The 18,741-nt window shown below is 40.5% G+C and overlaps 1 protein-coding gene across 2 annotated transcripts in view; it reads left to right on the top strand.

The window, feature by feature from the left end:
• The window catches only part of LOC122638148 (protein rhomboid), a 247,900-nt gene that overhangs the window by 202,792 nt on the left and 26,367 nt on the right, over window positions 1-18,741 (top strand). For both annotated transcript variants that reach the window (XR_006329357.1, XM_043830894.1), the window contains exons 7-8: window positions 7,203-7,345; window positions 15,205-15,317. Coding sequence is in view for 1 of the 2 variants with exons in the window: in XM_043830894.1 (XP_043686829.1) it covers window positions 7,203-7,345; window positions 15,205-15,317 (256 nt within the window). In the remaining variant the exon portion in view is untranslated. The remainder of the gene's footprint in view (window positions 1-7,202; window positions 7,346-15,204; window positions 15,318-18,741) is intronic.

The following is an 18,741-nucleotide window of genomic DNA, read 5'->3' as shown; positions in this document are numbered from 1 at the left end:
CGAACTTTAATGTAATTCCGAGATAGGTCTTTAGTTACGTCATCGTCGTTCCGCGTTAAAATTCATTAAACTTCGTCGGGGACTTAAGGCGATCGTAAGATTGTGGAGTTATTCGTTATTCGAGTATCTTCCTTCTCTGTCTCTCTCTCTCTCTCTCTCTCTCTCTTCTCTCTTCTCTCTTCTCTCTCTTGCAACGTGTCAAGCGGATCCATCGAGGGTGTATTTAATTCCTCGGTAAATGAAACATTAATTCGATTAAACGTTTCCGAGGTGTTCTCATGTTTCTCTATACTCGAGAGACTCGCACCGCTCACCGACGCACCGACGCACGCATGGACGACGCAACCACGTTCTTTTTATCGACAAAATTTCAGGCACGTACCCCAACGACGACACGACTACGGGCACCCACAAAAAGCTCCTCCTCTCCCCCTTTTTTGCTTTAGTTGCCGTCACGTCGCGATGAGACTTTTCCCTCCACGCGATTTTTATCCGCGTCGTGGCAAGCATTGTAACGCTATTTCGGCCCATTCGTTCATTTTCAAAGTACCTTCAACCGCACGAACCGTCTAATTAATTAATCTTCCTTTTAATCTCGCCTGGCCCATTATTTCGTCTCTTTCTTCCCTCTTTCGATGATCCTGCCTTTGCTTTCTCTCTCACCCTCTCGTTTTGTTTCATTCGGTTCTAAAGAGCTTTAATAAATTAGTTCCATCCTCTGTGCCCTCTTCCCCCCCCCCTCTCTCTCTCTCTCTCTCTCTCTCTCTCTCATTCGTTCGTATCTCGCTCTTTCATTTTATTCGCGGCTTACAAATCTACGCAAAGATTCTCGCAACACCGCCGAGAGAGCGGACTACTCCACTACCCATAGCGCGTTAGCGATCGCGAATGCGACGGGTGATCTGTATTTTCTTTTCTCCCTCACCCCTTCTCATCCCTCCCTCTTCTCTCCTCCCTTTCCCTCTCGTGCCTCGCTTAAACAGCTTTTAGTATAATTTCTAATATTGTGATTAAAAGTCTACAAAAGAATAGACCGACGAGATTAATAATAATAATAATAATAATAATAATAATAATAATAATAATAATAATTATGATGATAATGATAATGCAAACGTTCGTTGGAAAAAATTGGTTGATGCGATAGCAAATTCCAGTTTTCCATTTAAAATTGGTAATGTTGCAAAATTGTCTGGGTGTAAGAGGTTTTGAAATAAGGGGAAAGAAAGAGAGGAAAAAATGCGAGTAGAAATAATATTTTTTACGTCGAAAATGACCTGTCCTTTATTATTTCTTTTTATCTCCCTTTCTCTCTCTCTCTCTCTCTCTCTTATCTATTATTCTTTTTTTCTCAGACGTAATGGAACAAGAAGAGAAAAGTAGATAATAAAAAAAGGAAATAGTATAAGAAAAAAAGAAAATAAATAGAATAAAGAGATCTAGAGATAGAGAAAAAGAGAGAAAGAGAGAGAATGCGATTTCTAAAGCATTAGAGATATACACTGCTTATAATTTGCATTTTCACGTGTACGCGTAAGATGGAACAAGAAAATGTATATATAACCTTTCTCCCATTCTTTCTCTAGTTCTTGGGTATAGTACGAGTAAACGAAAAATAAATGAAGTATGAGGAAAACAAATTTGTTTTTAACAGTCTTTTGCCGAGAAGGGCGCATTGAAAGGAGGACATGCCACCGGAATTCTCCGTCGTGCTTTCCGCGCGTAAAAGCCAGCAACAATAAGCAAATGCTGTAGAGAGAGATGCGGTCCGAACGCGATTCCGTCGGAGAGTTAAGCCGCCGGATAAAAGAAATCCCATCGCGGTTTCTTGACAAAGCGAACGCGTTCTAAGAACAAAGAGTAAACAGAAGAACGCCTTCGTGCGATGTGTCGTTCTGTTTGTGTTTGTACGCGTAGAGTTAGTAACACACAACATTTTACGATTTTAGTTTTTCACTTTTGCCGAGCTTTATATTAGAATTCTTTGAGTTTATACCGGCTTTTAAAATTTCTATAGTAGCGTGACGGATTTCGTAAAGGAAAAGAAATAGGTATAAAAAAATAAAAGTTAAACATTTTCTCCTTTTCATTAAATTACGATCAGTATTTTCTCTCTTTTTTCTTTTTTTTTCTTTTCTTTTTTTTTTTCGTTGGTATTTTGTTCTCCCATTCGCGCTACGCTTCTGCATTTGATTCGTCGTAAAGTCTGAATTGAAAGCGTACATCGTTGTACCGTGGACTATCCGCGTTTACGGTTAAGATAGATAATCGTTATGCCATGAATTGTATCGAATTATTATGCTCGACGAACTGAATATGCAGATATACCTATATGTATATACGATAGTATACGAAGAGAAATTGTAACGCGGTATTCTAACACTACGCACGCGTGTTCGATACTTATTAAAGTACCTCTCTTGTTCTCCCCCCCCCCACCCTCTCTCTCTTTCGTTCTCTCATTCTCTTCAAACTGATTCAAGGCGCAATTATAATCGTTATTTAATCGTTCTAATGCGCGAAATCGCGCGACATAATATCGTTCCGTTCTCGGTGTTCTAGCTTACACCCTCCCATATTATAGAGAAGTTTTCGAGGTCCCGAATCACGACGGAGAGGTAGTCGTTCGGGTCGTGCTCGAAATTCAGAAATACTTGGCTGTTTTGTTTCGGAGTAGCGCGCAAGCAGCAATGTCTTTACTCGAAAGTTTCAAATTCTCTGTAGCGTTAGAACATCGTCGTCGTCGTCGGCGTCGTCATCGTCGTCTTTCTCTTTCTCTTTCTCGTTCTCTTTCTCTCGTGGAAAACGGGTGCACACTCTTCCCAAGAGAAAGAGAAAGAGAGAGAGGGAGAGATGAACGCAGACTCAGATTCGGGTTAATTACTCTAGGCGGACGAATCGTGACTCGGAACATGTGTTTCGAGATAGGAGAATGTGCGAGAGCACCCGCGACGACCGTAATCCCTGCATTCTATACGCTGCGCGGCTACACGCGCGCTCGTCGCACGCACGCACACCACGCTATTTACAAGGAAGAAGAGAGAATGGAGTCTACGATGGAATTCTCAAATCCAGATACGACCAATTCTATTCTCCGTGAATCGACTTTCAGCCGTTTCTTTTTTCGTTCTCGAAAATTCCTCGACGAAGAGACTACGAGAGAACTAACGATCCACCGGCGCTCGCTGCTTACCTTTCAGAGAGAATTCAAAGAGAGGGAGAGAAAATGAAAACTCTATCGAGCGAAACTCTGTTTGGATTAATCGAATCGTTAAAATTAATCCGCATGCGAGCTTCAACGATCTACACTGGGCTATCGGAATATGTAATATGTTATTCGGTTAAAACGAATTCGTTAATTATTTCCATCGCGAAAGTTTTTTTTAAATGCAAACGTGCCTCTCAGGTAGGTAAGTCATTTATGTTTTCCGCTCGACGGTCAACGAGACTCCGTTCCTCTCTTCAACTCGGAAAAGTTTTCAATGACATACGTAATTCGTTGAAATTATAAAATGTCGATAGAAGTCCTCCGTTGAATAGACGTTTATTGCACGCTGGAATGAGGAAATTAGGGAAGCCAAGCCAAGAGGAAAACGAAGTAATTAGTCAAAGTACACTAGTGCTAATAGTAGTAACGTAAGACGTTAGAATTCATTCGTCATTCCAGTTAAGAAAAAGGTCAAATGGAATACCTTCTGCCGGCAGAAATTAACTCGTCATTGTGAAATCATTTTTCTTTACGAAGTTACTTCGTTGAGAAAATTGATTTTGACAATTTTTAATTATTGATACGGCAGTGGAAATAATATCGAAAGAAACTGAAATATCGAGCGAACGCGTGGATAATAAATACGTACCGTTCGTATCTACGAACGAAGTACATACCTTCCGTCGTGCTACGTACGTTCTCTATTTAGAAATTCAGAAAAGATGGCTGCTCGTTCCGAAGGAAACTGTATGGGAAGAGAAGTTGATGCGAAAGAAATGAAGCAATTAGCCAAAGTAGCAGCAAATGAAGCTTAATAAGGGTACGCTCGTCCTCTCATGGTTAAAATACACTTACCACTACGCGACCGGCGACTAAAAAAGAAAGATGAAGGTAGAAGAGCAAATATAACGAGAGGGAGGCAGAGAGGGAGAGTTATGGAAGGAAAAATGTAAATTTTTTAAAAACCTTGACAGACTTTCAAATATTATTATTAAAAAAAAAAAAAAAAAAAAATTAAATCGTTTGCTGCGACAGTCTTGCATACTTAAATATTATGCATAAATAATCGTTAAAAAGGAAATAAATGTCCATTTCTTTCGATAGATATGCATAAACGTATATATTCATGCACGTATGAAACAAATGGACTGAAATAAAAAAAAAAGAAGAAAAGAAAAGAAAAGAAAAAGAAGAGACGGAAAGAAAGAAAATCATAAATTACCTTTGTGAGTTCTATATAATCCAAAGAATCGTACATCGAACTATCTTAGGTACGTCAAAGGGAATGGTTGACCTCGTTATTTCGAGCTCCGTGAAATACAACAGATTCTTTTTCTTCTACGTTTAGAAGCAACGTAGAAAAGAAAAGAGTAACTCGGTGATGGCCAAGGATGTTTATTACGTCATAATGATCCCGATTGTTAAGCGAACGTAATGTACCAGTGTCGTACGAGATTTCTCCAACCTCTTTTCCCTACCTCTCTCTTGTACGCGCTCGTTCCCTCGCTCTTTGTCTGTCTCTCTCCTTCCTCTCTCTCTCTCTCTCTCTCTCTCTCTCTCTCTCTCTCTCTCTCTCTCTCTCTCTCTCTCTCTCTCTCTCTCTTCCTTTTTTCTTAGACGAGCCCAAATGACCGATATAAATCAACGCTCGCAATATCGTCGCGTCGTAGACATCGCCTTCTGCTAAAAGTAGTAGCGAAGCACGGATAGGCGTATTGTTTTTCCGCGTGATAAAATATATCCACGTGGATGGCACCGTTTAAATATCTCATCCTCCTCCTCTTCCATCGGCACACTCCATCACAGGTACAGCACTAAATTTGGTGGTCTCTTTAATGTCGCCTCCATGATTCTACTAGATTTAACGCGAGTTATATCGTCGACGGTTTTTTTCTCTTTTTTTCTTTTCGATTATTTCACTTATCGCCAATGTATCCTTCCGTTAATCTCGCACGCTATTATTTTTCGAATCGAAGCGGATTGTCGTTGTTTTATACGATCGAAACACACATACGGCACCACATTCGTAAAAAAAATGAATTATTTGCAGCTTATTGCTGATTCCAAAGATAATTCTACAAAACAAAACAAAAAAAAAAAAGAAAAAAAGAAGAAAGCATAGGCGAACTATCACGAACATGCATTTACCTCTGCGTTTATATCAAAGGGATAAATAATTTCCTGCGCTCAAATGCGATAAAGGCAGAAAAATTTGCGAGATATCGTTACGGGACAGGTTTCGTGTCGCTGGATGGATAACAAGAAGAAGAAAAAGTAGAAGAAGAAAAAGCAGAAGAAGAAAAAAGAAGGTAACGCTTCGAATCGAGCGAAGGCACGTAACTCCTCGAGAATGGAAACATCTTCTATCGAAGGAAGAAAAAGATGGCGATAAAGGAGGGAAGAGGGGAAAGAGTTGAAAGAAACGGAAAAAGAAGGAAAGGGTGGAAGACACAGAGGAATGCAAATGGTCGTGCACGCTTCCTCGCTCGCTCGCTCGATATGCAAAAGAAGAAATATTTGTGCCGTACCTAGAGAGGGAAAGAGAGAGAGAGAGAGAGAGAGAGAGAGAGAGAGAGAGAGAGAGAGAGAGAGAGAGAGAGAGAGAGAGAGAGAGAGAGAACGCTGTGTTCGAGAGCCGAGGGTGTGCGTTCTTCTCTACTTCGTGCAATGGAAGACTGGAAAGAGTAGAGGAAGGAAGAAGAGGAAGGTGAATAAGGAAATAAGGCTGCTCGTCGTCGATCGTTCGAATTTCTCGTGAAAAAGAAGGAGACGCAATCCAGAGAGCGAGGATATGCATAGCTATGTCGCCTGCGCGCGCTCGTGAGCGAGCAGGAACGTGCGCCGTTTTATTTTCACGGAAGACGTACTCGCGAATGTCAATTAACAGTCCTCGTCCTCGGTCCCTTTCCTCTTTTTTCCTTTTTTATCCCCCCTTCTTTTTTTCTTCTTTTTTCTTCTTTTTTTTCTTTTTTTCTCTTTTTTTTTTTTAGATTACAAAGGACGCCCGAATGAAATTTCGTTCGGCTCACGTTTCATTGGCGATCCGCGTCACGTTCCCTTGGTAAACGCACCGCGCTTAATCGTGCGTTCCACCGGCACGTTTTTCCGCCGAGCGGAATGTCCTAATTAACATGGCAATTTCGTTCGTCGCTGCACATTGGATTTCCACGGGAAGAAAAGAGGGAGTGGAGTGGAGTGGAGAGAAGACGAGAGGAGAGGAGAACAGAAGTTCGACGCTCTGTCGTCGACGTATTCTTCTTTAAAGGCAAGAGAGAGAGAGAGAGAGAGAGAGAGAGAGAGAGAGAGAGAGAGAGAGAGAGAGAGAGAGAGGGAGGGAGAGGAACTGACGAGTATTGGACAATGATTTCAAACGGAAGAAAAAAGAGAGCGCAGCGTAGTGAATAATTTTCTTTCGATTTCGCACACAAAACCCACGTGCAGTTACGTAATTTTTGTATTCGCTCCTTTCGCGACCAGATGCGTAGACGCAATAAAAGTTTCTCTTTCCGTCTAACGCAAAAAGACAATTTCGTTTATTATAATAAAAGCAGGAACGGCGGAGCGGGGCGGATGCATATTTATGAAACTGGGCGGGGAAATTTTGTGCCGAGCGCAAGCGTACGAGTTTTCACGCAAGAAACGCGTGTTCACGCACGAGAACGGAAACGTTTATAGCTCGTACAGGTACAATCCTATGAAAGACACGATGGAGGTAAAGGGAGAGGGGAGAGTCGAGTCGAGCTGGAGTTACGACACGAGTTTTATTACAATATCGTATATCGGTCGCTCGAAAATATTGATTCTCGAATCGATACTCGATACTTTTGTACAAGACATTCCGAAAATGAGAACGCGTCGAGTCGAGAAATTGTAACTTTTGAGTCACGCATATCGGTGCTATCACGAACGGTGAGATCGAATTTTATAGTCGTTTAAAAAGTTTCATCGAAATCATCCAACGCGTTCTCCATTTTTTTTCTCTCTCTATTTTCAGTTGTGCTTCTTCACTTATTACACCGTGATAAAGGGCGAGGTGAATCCCTCGGGTCCGGTACCGATCGACAGCGTCTTCATCTACAGGCCGGACAAACGCCTCGAGCTTTGGAGGTTCGCCTTCTATATGTTCCTTCATGCTGGGTAAGTCTTTTAAAACCTTTCTCGAATCGACCCTACATCTTCTCTTTCTCCCCCCAAAAGTACTATAACGTAACGAGAACGTATTCGAGCGTTCGCAAAAAGCATTAAGAGAGAAAGAAAGAGAGAGAGAGAGAGAGAGAGAGAGAGAGCGATAGTTTAAAACGTAGGATGGCATTACAAGAGCGACGTTCAACGAGAGATACTCGTTCATGAAAACGCTTTAAAGGGCCCTCCTGGAGATCGGGTAATTTATTTAACATCGATACGATTCCCTGACACTCGAGATTGGCTCGCTCGTAAAAGTTTCGCATCGAAAATATTTCGTTCGAAATTTATTCCTATCGCGGTTCTCCTCCTTGACGATATCAACTTCGATAGATAAAAGATAAATATTTTTCGATATATCGTTAATTATTGTCCCTTTGTTTTCTCGCAATTTCATTTTATTCATCGGACATTAATCAGAGAAACGCGATACTCGTGTCGTTTTCAAACCTTTCTCTCCTTTCTCCTTTCTCTCTCTCTCTCTCTCTCTCTCTTTCTCTCTCTCTCTCTCTCTCTCTCTCTTTCTCTGTGCGTCGCGAAGCTGGCGTTGCAGAATCGATTGAATTTTCCCTGAACAAGGGGAATGACATTACATAAGTGTACCGGCACGCTCACCTTCTCTGACAATAGAAAATGGCCGGTCTCTCCCATTTTCCCTATTTTTTCTCTCTTTCTCTCTTTCTCTCATTCTTTCTGGTGTATGTGTGTGTGTACGCGCGCGCGCCGTACCGTAGTACCTATTTTCTCGCGAAGCGTTTTCCTTCTTTCGTTCGCATTTCGCTTCTCCTCGCACGACTTGCCATGCTACGTCGGTGGTTTTTCCTCTTTTGTATCTCTTCTCTTTCTCTTTCTCTCTCTCTCTCTTTCTCTCTTTCTCGTTTTCTCGCGTTCTCTTGCATACTCGCGCGAAGAGTGCGAGACCGGTACAAAAGTTTTCAGCACGAAGCTCTCTAAATTATTCATGGAAACGCCAGATAAGGCGACCGTTTTCCCTACGTGCGTATGGAAGCAGCGATAAGAGTGACCCAGCATTTTCCACGCGGCGCGAGAGCACCTTTCCGCTTTTCTCTCTTTAGCCCTTTCACGACTTCCTTCTCTCTCTCCCCTGTCTGTCCCTCCTGATATAAAATCATTATGTAACCCTTTGGTACTCCATGTCAAGTCAAACTCGACGTCTCGTTTGACGAAGCGTGTCACGATCAACTCCGACGTATATCTTTTCTGTAGAATATAACGAAAGATATATCGATCAGCGATATTCTATAGCCATAATGTTAAATAAAGGATACGCTATATAATGATATTTATAACGAATGAATGATCAATCGATGGAGAGTGCTGTGACGAAGCATTGAGAATAAAACGGAGACCGAAAAGAATTAATTATCTCTCGACGTGTGTGTACGCGCGTACGTCTTTCGTTAGCCAATTAATAAGATGAAACGAATTTTAAAACGTTGTAACATATCGGCGAACGAAATGTCCGGTGCTTCTCGGTAACAAAGAGAAGAGAACGAAGTAGGTAGTAGGCAGTGGCTGTGAGAAAGGTAGAAGTAAAGGAAAAATCGAGACAATCGCGGTAATTGCAGGAAGCCAACGTGGCACATAGAATCCAGATCGGACAATGGTATCGCCGAGTTCACGCTACGAGAGCAATGTCGAAAAAGGACGTCTCCCATTTTCTCTTTTTTTCCTCTCATTTTCTCTCTTTGCAATCTCTATGTCCCTCTTCGTCCTCTATCGATCGACCCAAGATCTCGAAAAGAACGCTTTGTAATTCTACCGTGGAATATCGGCTCGCAGAAATTTCGGATTGCACAAAATTGATCTCTTTTCTTATCGCGAAAAATCGACTTTCGTATAATATTAATTCAGCGATAGCGAGCGTTCTTTACTTTGACCAAGAAGCCAGAAGTTGTATTTGATTAACCCGTTAATTTTCTGATAACGTAGCATAACGTTGCCATTAACAGAAGTTAACGTCGACATGCTTAACTTTACCGAGTAGCTACCGATAACTCATTTCCCTTTAATCATCATATCACGAGTTTTTAATTAGATGCATATTAGTATCAACCGAATTTCCGATACAACGTTGAAGTCAAAGAAAGGATCTGAGAGATGCGGGAGTGGTAGAGTAACGAGGGGGATAAGAGTAAAGAGATACGCTTTACAGATATTTTGAAAGCGCGCTTTGGTAATGTTGAAAAGTTTGTCCAAAGTCCTCCACCTCTAGGCGCTTGACTTTAATGTTTGTCGTAAATTTCGCGGAAGGTATAACGCTTCTTCTTCCTCTTGCTCTTCTCCTCTCTGTTTGGAGGTCACGCGCGCACACATGTACGAAAACCAAAAAGCCTGGTAGAACGAGATCGTTCTTCCCATCTCCGACGACTCGATTAGACGCTTTTCTAAAGTTTGTTTCTAATATGGTGCTAAGAAATTTATCCGAAAGGTAGGTAATATGAGAGACAGAGAGAGAGAGAGAGAGAGAGAGAGAGAGAGAGAGAAAGAAAAAAAAAGGAAATTGATAATAAGTTTATTGCGAGTTATTCGTCCCTCATTTTTCCTCCTTGTCCTGATACGAGTCTTGAGCATTATGCATGCGCGACAAGGGCTGCTCACCGTCGTCGTCGTTGTCTTCCCCCTCCCCCTCCGCCTCGTCTCTCGTCGCCATTATACGAAAGTCTCTAATGTCGCATAAATGGAGCCAGGGGCTTGCCTTTAATATCGTCTAGTCCACGTTTACCGCGTATATATAAGCGAGTCTCTCTCGACCACCGGTAGCAACGAGGACGAAAATGACGTAGCGAGTCTCGCGCATCGGACGAAAACTTTCTTCGTCTACTAAGACCGAGCGTACAAATTATAGCGAGGGTGAGTAAGAGCGTAGAGCTTGTGAAAGTAGCAGTTCGAGGGTGGAACGCGCGTTACTCGTCGAAGGAAGGGCTCCTTCTCGGGCTTACCACCGTCTAGAACCGAGAGAGGAAAGGAGGAAAAGCTTGGATTTAGTCGGCATGCTTTGCAATTAGCCGTCAGGTTGTGGCGAACTTACCGTGCTTCTATCGGTTACGACGCGGTTTCAAGAATTAATGCCTTTCACTCGAGCTTTCCGCGAGTACTATGTCTTATTCGATCTTTTTCTTTTAATACTTGGGTACTTTTCCACCGACCCTTTCTCAACTTGTTTAATTTTCTCATATCACAATGGAAAACCATCCTTTTCCTCCTCTTATCGATAACGATTTCAACGAAACTTAAGATATATCGTTATTTTTTATTATTTCTTCGACGTAAAAAGAAAAAAAAAAGAAAAGAATAGAAAAACAAACGTGTCCAAAAATAAATCGCGAGGAGGAATCTCTCGAAGCTAATTCGTTGAAATAACAACTTGTTTCGCATGTACGAGGAAAAAAGTTAATGGGCAGACGATATCCGATTCGCACTTTTCGATTCGAGGCCGCGCATACATCGAAAATACGTCGATATCGAAAACTCGAGCGTTGTTCGACGAATGGAAAGTTTGCGATACCTTAATTAATTATCGGCGTGCGATTAAATTCGCCTAGGCCACTTGACTCTTCGGACCGTCGATACAAACTTTCGACAAAGCTTTGTTTATCTCATATTCGATCCGATCGGATTTCTAAAAATCTCTCTCTCTCCAATTCGGTTACGTAATATCTCCGACCTCGATCGTATCACACAGAACGTATAACCGATAAATTCGAGAGAAAGTAACATAATTCCTACAATCTATTTCTCCTCGAATATCTTCATTTTCTAATTACTTTAAATGTCAGGATTAGGCTGATTTCAATGTCGAGGGTAACTCGAGAAAATTCACGAGGGCATCGAGAACAAACGCGTTCGAGTCACGCGAAGATTCTCGATCGACTACGTCGATTACATTTTAATTGGACGTTAATTAATAGCCGGAGCAGTCGCGTTGTTCTCCAACGCGGATTATCCCAAATTCCCTGAATTTAAAACCGATCGACATCGTCGATATGAAAAAAAAATGATGATTTTTTTCTATCGATCGCATTACCATTCCCTTACTATTTTACGTTCTCGTTTACTTTGTTTATATACTATGTAATATACAGGGGTACTATATATATACATTTATATTATATGGGGATGACCAAAGAAAGGGAGGAATCGGTAACGTCGGTCCGACCCTTCTTGCCACGCTCCATTTCGACGATTGCGTAGTTACTACAAATCGATACCGATATATCTTGGACGTCTTCGAACTGGTAAAATTATTTCATGGAAAGTGGGCGACCCCTTCTTATACCCCCGGTCGCCTGTCCTTCTGTTTTCGTTTCCTTTTTCTTTTCTTTTTCTTCCCTTAATCCGCACCATTTTCCGGTAGTCGCTTATTTACATTAATTGTTGATAAATTGTGCTCCAAGCTAGACTTTTATTATGATCCGACGCGTAATTCCGCATGAATTAACGATTAAATTTTAGCGCGAGCCAAATGAAATAAATGATAATACCTCGTTTGGTCGATAGATATATTATGCATGTGTATGTATCATTGGTACGCGAGTGAGTATTCCTAAACGAGAGAAAGAGAGACGCGTACTCATATATTATGTAAGATCGTATTTGAGTATATAATACTTAGGTATAATCTATCATCTATAAAGAAAGTCAGAGTATTAATATCAACTATAAGTTGCGGTAAGCTCGTAAATGAGACTAACGAAAGCTGGTTCTCTCGTCGCGATATGAATATACATATAAGAAATATAGAGACGCTTTTTCAAAGCGTATAAATCTTTTATTTTTATTTATTTTTATTTCTTTTTTTTTCGAGCGAATGAAATGTTTCGAATTTGTGAGTACGCTTAAAGAAATTAATCGGCTGTATGAGGTATATTAAAATCGAAACATAAAATTCTTCAGCGACGATTGATTGCAAGAGCGATAAAAAATAAAAGATATCGAATATTTTGCGCAGGTAAACGATTTGTTCCTCTAAAAGTAAAATTAACCAGTGCGTAATCTATGAGGATCGTATGTTCGTTCGGACGCGCTCGTTGAACGCGTTCGAGCGGACTTTGAGTTTCATATGATTACCGATTTATTTGCGCGATAATGGATGGACGGTGTATGCGACCATTTTCACGGGTAGCACGCGACGCTCGAGCGATTTAACGTTGCCTTTTTTCGTGCGCGCGCGCTCCATTTCAACGATTGCGTACCTTCGTCGAATCGATTCGGAATTTGTAGAGTCTCCATACTTTTTTCTTTTTTTTTTTTGTTTCCTTTAATAAAATATGACGAACTAAATTTTTCCGATTTCCCTAGCGTATTTTGTTTGCAAATCTAGATTATCCCGATATCAATTGAACGTATGAATTCCTTCGTTAACGATAAAATTATAATTGTTTGATTTATTCAAAGTCCATTTTATTTTATATGAAGTCATATTATTGAAAGTATACTTGGCTTCTGCTACGATGAAAAATCTCGCAAGAAAGAAGAAAGTTCGATTCAATTGGGAAACGACGAGAGACCTTAAGAGTGATTGCTTTCTCGTTGACCGCATTTTACAAATAGCAGCGACACTACACTTTAAACTCATAGCCAATGCAAATTGCCTATTTCCTAGGGCCTCGTTTCAACAAACGGACTTTGAGAGAAACAGAGAGGGAGAGAGAGAGAGAGAGAGAGAGAGAAAAAAAAAGGAAGAAAGAAAAAGTAGAGATCTGTATTTTCAACTGGATCCTAGAAATAAACTTTATTTTCATTTTCCGTAAAAGATAAAAAAATGAGAAAAAGGTTGGAAAACTTCTAACAAGTTGCACATCGAAAGTCAACCATGCGATTGAATTTAGAAAGAAGAAGGTAGTAGCCGTCGTACCAGTGGTTACTGAAAGTAATTACACGTTTGAATTAGTCGAAGTAAAAGTATACGAACGAAAGAATTTTCTCCGTAACTTTGCAAATTGCTTCGACACTTACTTCTTTTATAGTTTCACATACTCTCTTGTATTTATTACTATGTAAAATCTCCATGAATACAAAGTAATTTTAAAGTAGCGAAATCAGTATCAAATTGAAACAATATATAGAATAAATGGCGTAATAATGTTACAAATAAATGACTAATATTTAATATCGATTTACGTAATGCGTTCGTGAATTATTTAGAATTTCGTTCTATCAAAATTTAGTAGCTGAAAATAATCGAAATTTATTCTCGTTGAATTTTATTCATTTCTGACGAATTTCATTCGAGTATTCGATAGTAAGACGAGAATATGCATGGTATAGTAGATCTTTGTGATTTTCCACGCTCCCGAGTGTACGACATGCCGGATAAGTAGTTAGGATCTCTTCTACATATCCAACTCTCTCTCTCTTTCTCTCTCTCTCTCTCTCTCGTTCTCTTGGGAAAGAAACTTTCTCTAGCTCACTCGCGAGATAAGATGCATAATTGCTCGGATTTTCCTCTCACGCGTTTCCAAGCCACTATCCACTTTTCGTTTTCTCGCTCGATAGACACGGTTCGTCTGACTGAACCTTGGACTAACGGCGTCGCCCTTTCAACTTTTCACTACTCTCTCTGTTTTCTATCTTCGTCCGCTTGACGATTACATTCCCTATTCATTTTATACTTCTCTCTTTTATCATTGCAATCGTTTCGAATGTATTTACCTAAGATACGCCAAGTCGAGTTGAGTTTTATGAAATGATTTAACTCTATAAACGTCCCTCGGAAAGAAAATACGTCTATCCGAATATGATTTAATTGATTCGATAAATCAATGCTTCTATAATCGGTGCAAGCATATTGCTTCACTAAAATTCTGAAATAAAATCAATCGATCGTGAGTGCTTTTTCCTCTTTTTTTTCCGTTTTTTTTTTTCGTTTCCTTTTTTAATTTCTGTTTTATTCCACCTTCGATATTTTATAAAATTATAAATGTGTGCGTGTGTGTATGCGTGCGTATGTATCTTTAGACATAGATATAAATTATATTATACTTTAGAGAGTTATTCTTTTCTCCATTACTATACTTAATCCTTAAAGTATCGTCATTTTTCAGGGTGAAATGTTCGAGTATTCTCATTTAAATGAGCCATCCTTTATAGACACACGAACACATACATATGTATGCTCTAACGACAGCAAACGAGGATGATGAGCAAGGGTATCTTGTCGACTATCGCTAAGAAATTGAAGATCTCCGCTTTCGGAGTGCGAAAAAAGTATATTACATCTCGTTTATCGCGTTGTCTCGTTCCGCAAAAGCGTCGCCTTTTAATTCTTTCATCCACCTTAATCCTTCTTCCGTGTCAAGCGGTAACTCTTTTAATCTTCCCTGGGGCTAATGTACGACCCCTTGACATCTTTTTGCTAAATGTTCCTAGCTCTGTTTTCATTTTTCTCGTCTAACATAGAGAAAAACACCGCAAAGTCGGCCACTTTACCCATCCACCATCTTTTCTCTCTCTCTCTCTCTCTCTCCCCGTCTGTCCCTCTGTCTCTGTCTCTCTATCTCATCTTTTCCGGTACTTATTTTTCAGCTTCCTCATTTCCGTCTCGTAATCTTACTATGTGTACACTGTTCTATTCCTTTTTTTCTCCTCAACTCACTCTCTTCTACTTTTCTTCATTCTCCTTTGAAAGCGTTCAAAAACGCGTGCCACTCCATGATATTATTAAAATTATGGTTGACATCGTTATTGTTGGTCAATCTCCTCCTTTTCCTTATGCAGAAAAAATAATAAACTAAAAGATAAAACAAATAAGAGGAAAGCAGCCTCTCTCTAATGCGTTGAAATTTTTTTAGATGGCTTCACCTGTTGTTTAATCTGGGAGTGCAAGTAATCGTGGGACTTCCACTCGAGATGGTACACGGAAGTTTGAGGATCGCCGCGGTATATATGGCTGGAGTCCTGGCTGGTAAGTTAATAATTATGATTATATATCGCGACAATAATTATATTCTCCATTAATTTAATACCTCTCTCTCTCTCTCTCTCTCTCTCTCTCTCTCCCTCTGTCCTTGTTCAATTTTTTCATCAATTTCTTTCTTTTTCCTTCTCTCTTTATTTATTTATCTATATATCTATCTCTCTCTTTATTCCAATAACGAAAGAACGCGTATTCATACCATGCCGCGGTATATTAATTTCAAAATAACACCGCGTTAATTAGAAGGCCTTGTAATTGGAGAATAACATTTGTTTCAAGCGTCAGTATAGTGTGTTGATTTAAGTTTGCATTATTTGTAATTATATTAATTATGGAATAGCATCGCGTGCGTTTCCCGAAAGAACAATTTTCGCTCTCTCTCTCTCTCTCTCTCCCCCCCCCTCTCTCTCTCTCTCTTTCTCTCTTTCTTTTACATACATATAGGTGTACATTTAGGTAAACGCACTATTGTGTTCACTGCGACACGACCGTTTCATACTCTCTATTTCCTGCCCGACCCTGTTTCGGGATTTTCAGCAGAGGTGGTACACCTCCTCCTCCTCCTCCTCCTCTTCTTCCTCTATCTCCTCCTCCATCATCTCTTCTTCCTCCTGCCCCATCTCTCTCTCTCTCTCTCTCTCTCTCTCTATCTCTATCTACACGAAGAGACAGTAACGTGGTCCTGCTCCTCTCGTCGTCTATATGTATATTCGTGTACACCTAATTGCCATTTGCATAAATTCGATTAGACGCAGATCCCTGGTTATTAGCAGTCATGAAAGTAAAACGTTGCAAAATAGGGCACATGAATAATAAACCTGACCGGGAGATTCGAGAGTAGACATTGGACGTTCCCGGAAAAAGGCAGGAATGTTCAAGGGTAAAGACGAAGGGTAAAACTTGAGGAACGAAATGATCGGCTTATCGCCTTGTCGTTTTAGATAATGCCGAGTCTCTTGTTAGAGAAATCGTTAACCGATTTACTCGATATGCGTTACGGCACTACCTTTCCTACTTATCGACGATTGCGTATTAAAAACGATATTTCCCTTGCTCGCGCTTTTCAAATTTGCTTCCATTATCGCGAATAAATTTAATCCGGTAAAAAATCCATTAAACGAATAGATATTTCAAGGACTTAGCGTGGACGAATATCAAAATCTAATAGAGACGATAAATGGACATTTCAACGGGACGATCGTTCGATGCGATATCTTAGTCCAAACTTTTTCGAAATGGGTCTCTGTTGTTAAAATATTAAAATCTTTCGGATATTAAAGAGTGCGTATCTTTTTTTTCTCTTTCCGTTCGGTTCTATCCCGTTATTTCTATTATATCCTTTATGACCATTATATAAGGCGATTTTGCTTTTTCCATTCGTACATCTATTTTATTTAATCAATTTTTCCTTATTAATTATAATTAATTCGTGGAATCGATATTTGCAATTTGAAACGCTAGTTTCGTAAACATGGTAAATATTGTCTTTGGTCTCTGTTTCTCTCCCCTCTCTTTAGAAAGGGCGACAGCTTGTCTGGGGCCACCGCGACAAGATTACTTCGTATGCATCGCGGTCGCGACGATGTAATGCGATTGCTGTGACGCAAGTGCAACGACATCTACCCTCCACAAGCCTTCTCTATATCTTCCACGCTGTTTCCCTCGCCGTCGCTATTCCCCTATCCTTGCTACGCGTTTCAACCCTTCCATCACTTTGAATTTCTTCTTTCTATACTTCCCGTAGCTTTTTCTTCTTTCGTTTCTTTTTTCTCCTTTTGTTTCTTTCTCTATTTTTTTCCTACTTTTCCGTCTCTTCTCCTAAATATCTCGCATTTTCTATTCGTCGTCGGAAAGGAAGCGCCTAGTTCGCTAGAAGGACGGCCTTGAAGACAATACCAGGACGTTTGATTAATCGACGTTTATCGATTAGCTTTCTTACCGGAACGTACGTACGTACCTTTGTCCCTTAGGTTTCGTTCTTTTCGATCCGATTCTCTCTCATCGTCCTCTTCCCTTTCTCGCAAACGTTAAGCAAAACGTTAAACTCGTAAAGGAATTACATTCTTCTCTCTTCCTTCGCAGTAATTCACGATTAGAGAGACGCGACGCATATTCCATAAATTTACTCGCGTCGAAGTAAACGTATCGATCGGCCTACGTACATGTCTCTCTAAAATACGTGCGTATTTTATGTGTATTCGTGGTAGAGCGCGCTTTCCGTTCCACCCGAGACCATTTATAATAATATAATCCGTGAAATAACGCTTATTTCATAATAACACGATTTTGTAAATTCAGCAAAGTGGTCACTCGATTCGTTCGACGCGACGTCGGAACATCGAGAGGGATATTACGAGAAGGGCTAGGAAGGGAAGGGATAGAAAAGGCAATTCGCGTTCGATCGGTCGCGTGTTCGTCGGAGATATTCGCTCGTGGACCACTGCCGTCGCGCTCGTTATCGCTTCTACTACTCGACCGTGCATAGGCCGACCATTTCTACTTGATAATTCGGTACGCCAGAGCTCTATTGTGAAACGTTTACGTATAACGCGAAGGTAGCTATTCGGTACGAAATGAACGACTGAAATATGAATGGCCATTGCTCGAAAGTATTAATTGCGCTCCGATACCGACGTGGATACGTTCAAATCGTGTTCCTACAACTTTCATGTAATTACCTTCGATTCACCGTTTGTGAACGATAGATACATAGGTATTCAGTATCCACTGGGAATTTGTCAAAAATGTATGTGCTTGGAAGTGTCTCTTTGCTTTCGCCTCCATTTAAATTAGCTTTTTATTCCGCTTTTAGGTTTTGTGCATGTGTACGTGTGTATATCAACCGATCGTAACTGGATATAACGCTTTAATCGACTACGTTGCAACGTAATTTTAAAAACTTATCACGGTCGAGAAGTAACGTCGTTTTTTCTTTACGAAGAAAAAAGAAAAAGAAAAGAAAGCTAACGGTAAGGGACGATAGTAAAATAAAATCGAAAGGGAGAGGAGAGAACGCAACAATTTCAATCGCATGCTTCGGGATTCAAACTCGCTTTTGTATTCCATCGATGCCCCGACATTTTTCCCTTTCCTTCTGTCTGGTTTAATATTTCCATCGAAAAAATGTCGAGGGCATTTCGAGCACCAAAAGGATATTAAACTCGCGTGTTGGTGAGAAAGGAGGAACGGCGAAGGGAGAATCATTCGAACCGTGGAAACTTTGCACGTTACACGTTTGCGCTCGCGTTTCGTGCGGGAAACCGAGAACATTGCTACGGACGATCGCGTCTACGATAGGAAAAAGGTTCGATGCAAAAAGAAGAGAGGGAAAGAGAGCGCGAAAAGATAAAAGAGCCGGATGGAGGCCGATTCTCTCTCTCTGCCTATCTGTCTATCTATCTCTTTCTCTTTC

Source organism: Vespula pensylvanica, chromosome 2, assembly GCF_014466175.1.
Source record: "Vespula pensylvanica isolate Volc-1 chromosome 2, ASM1446617v1, whole genome shotgun sequence".
Lineage (NCBI taxonomy): Eukaryota > Metazoa > Arthropoda > Insecta > Hymenoptera > Vespidae > Vespula > Vespula pensylvanica.
This window is presented reverse-complemented; position numbering and strand designations above follow the sequence as displayed.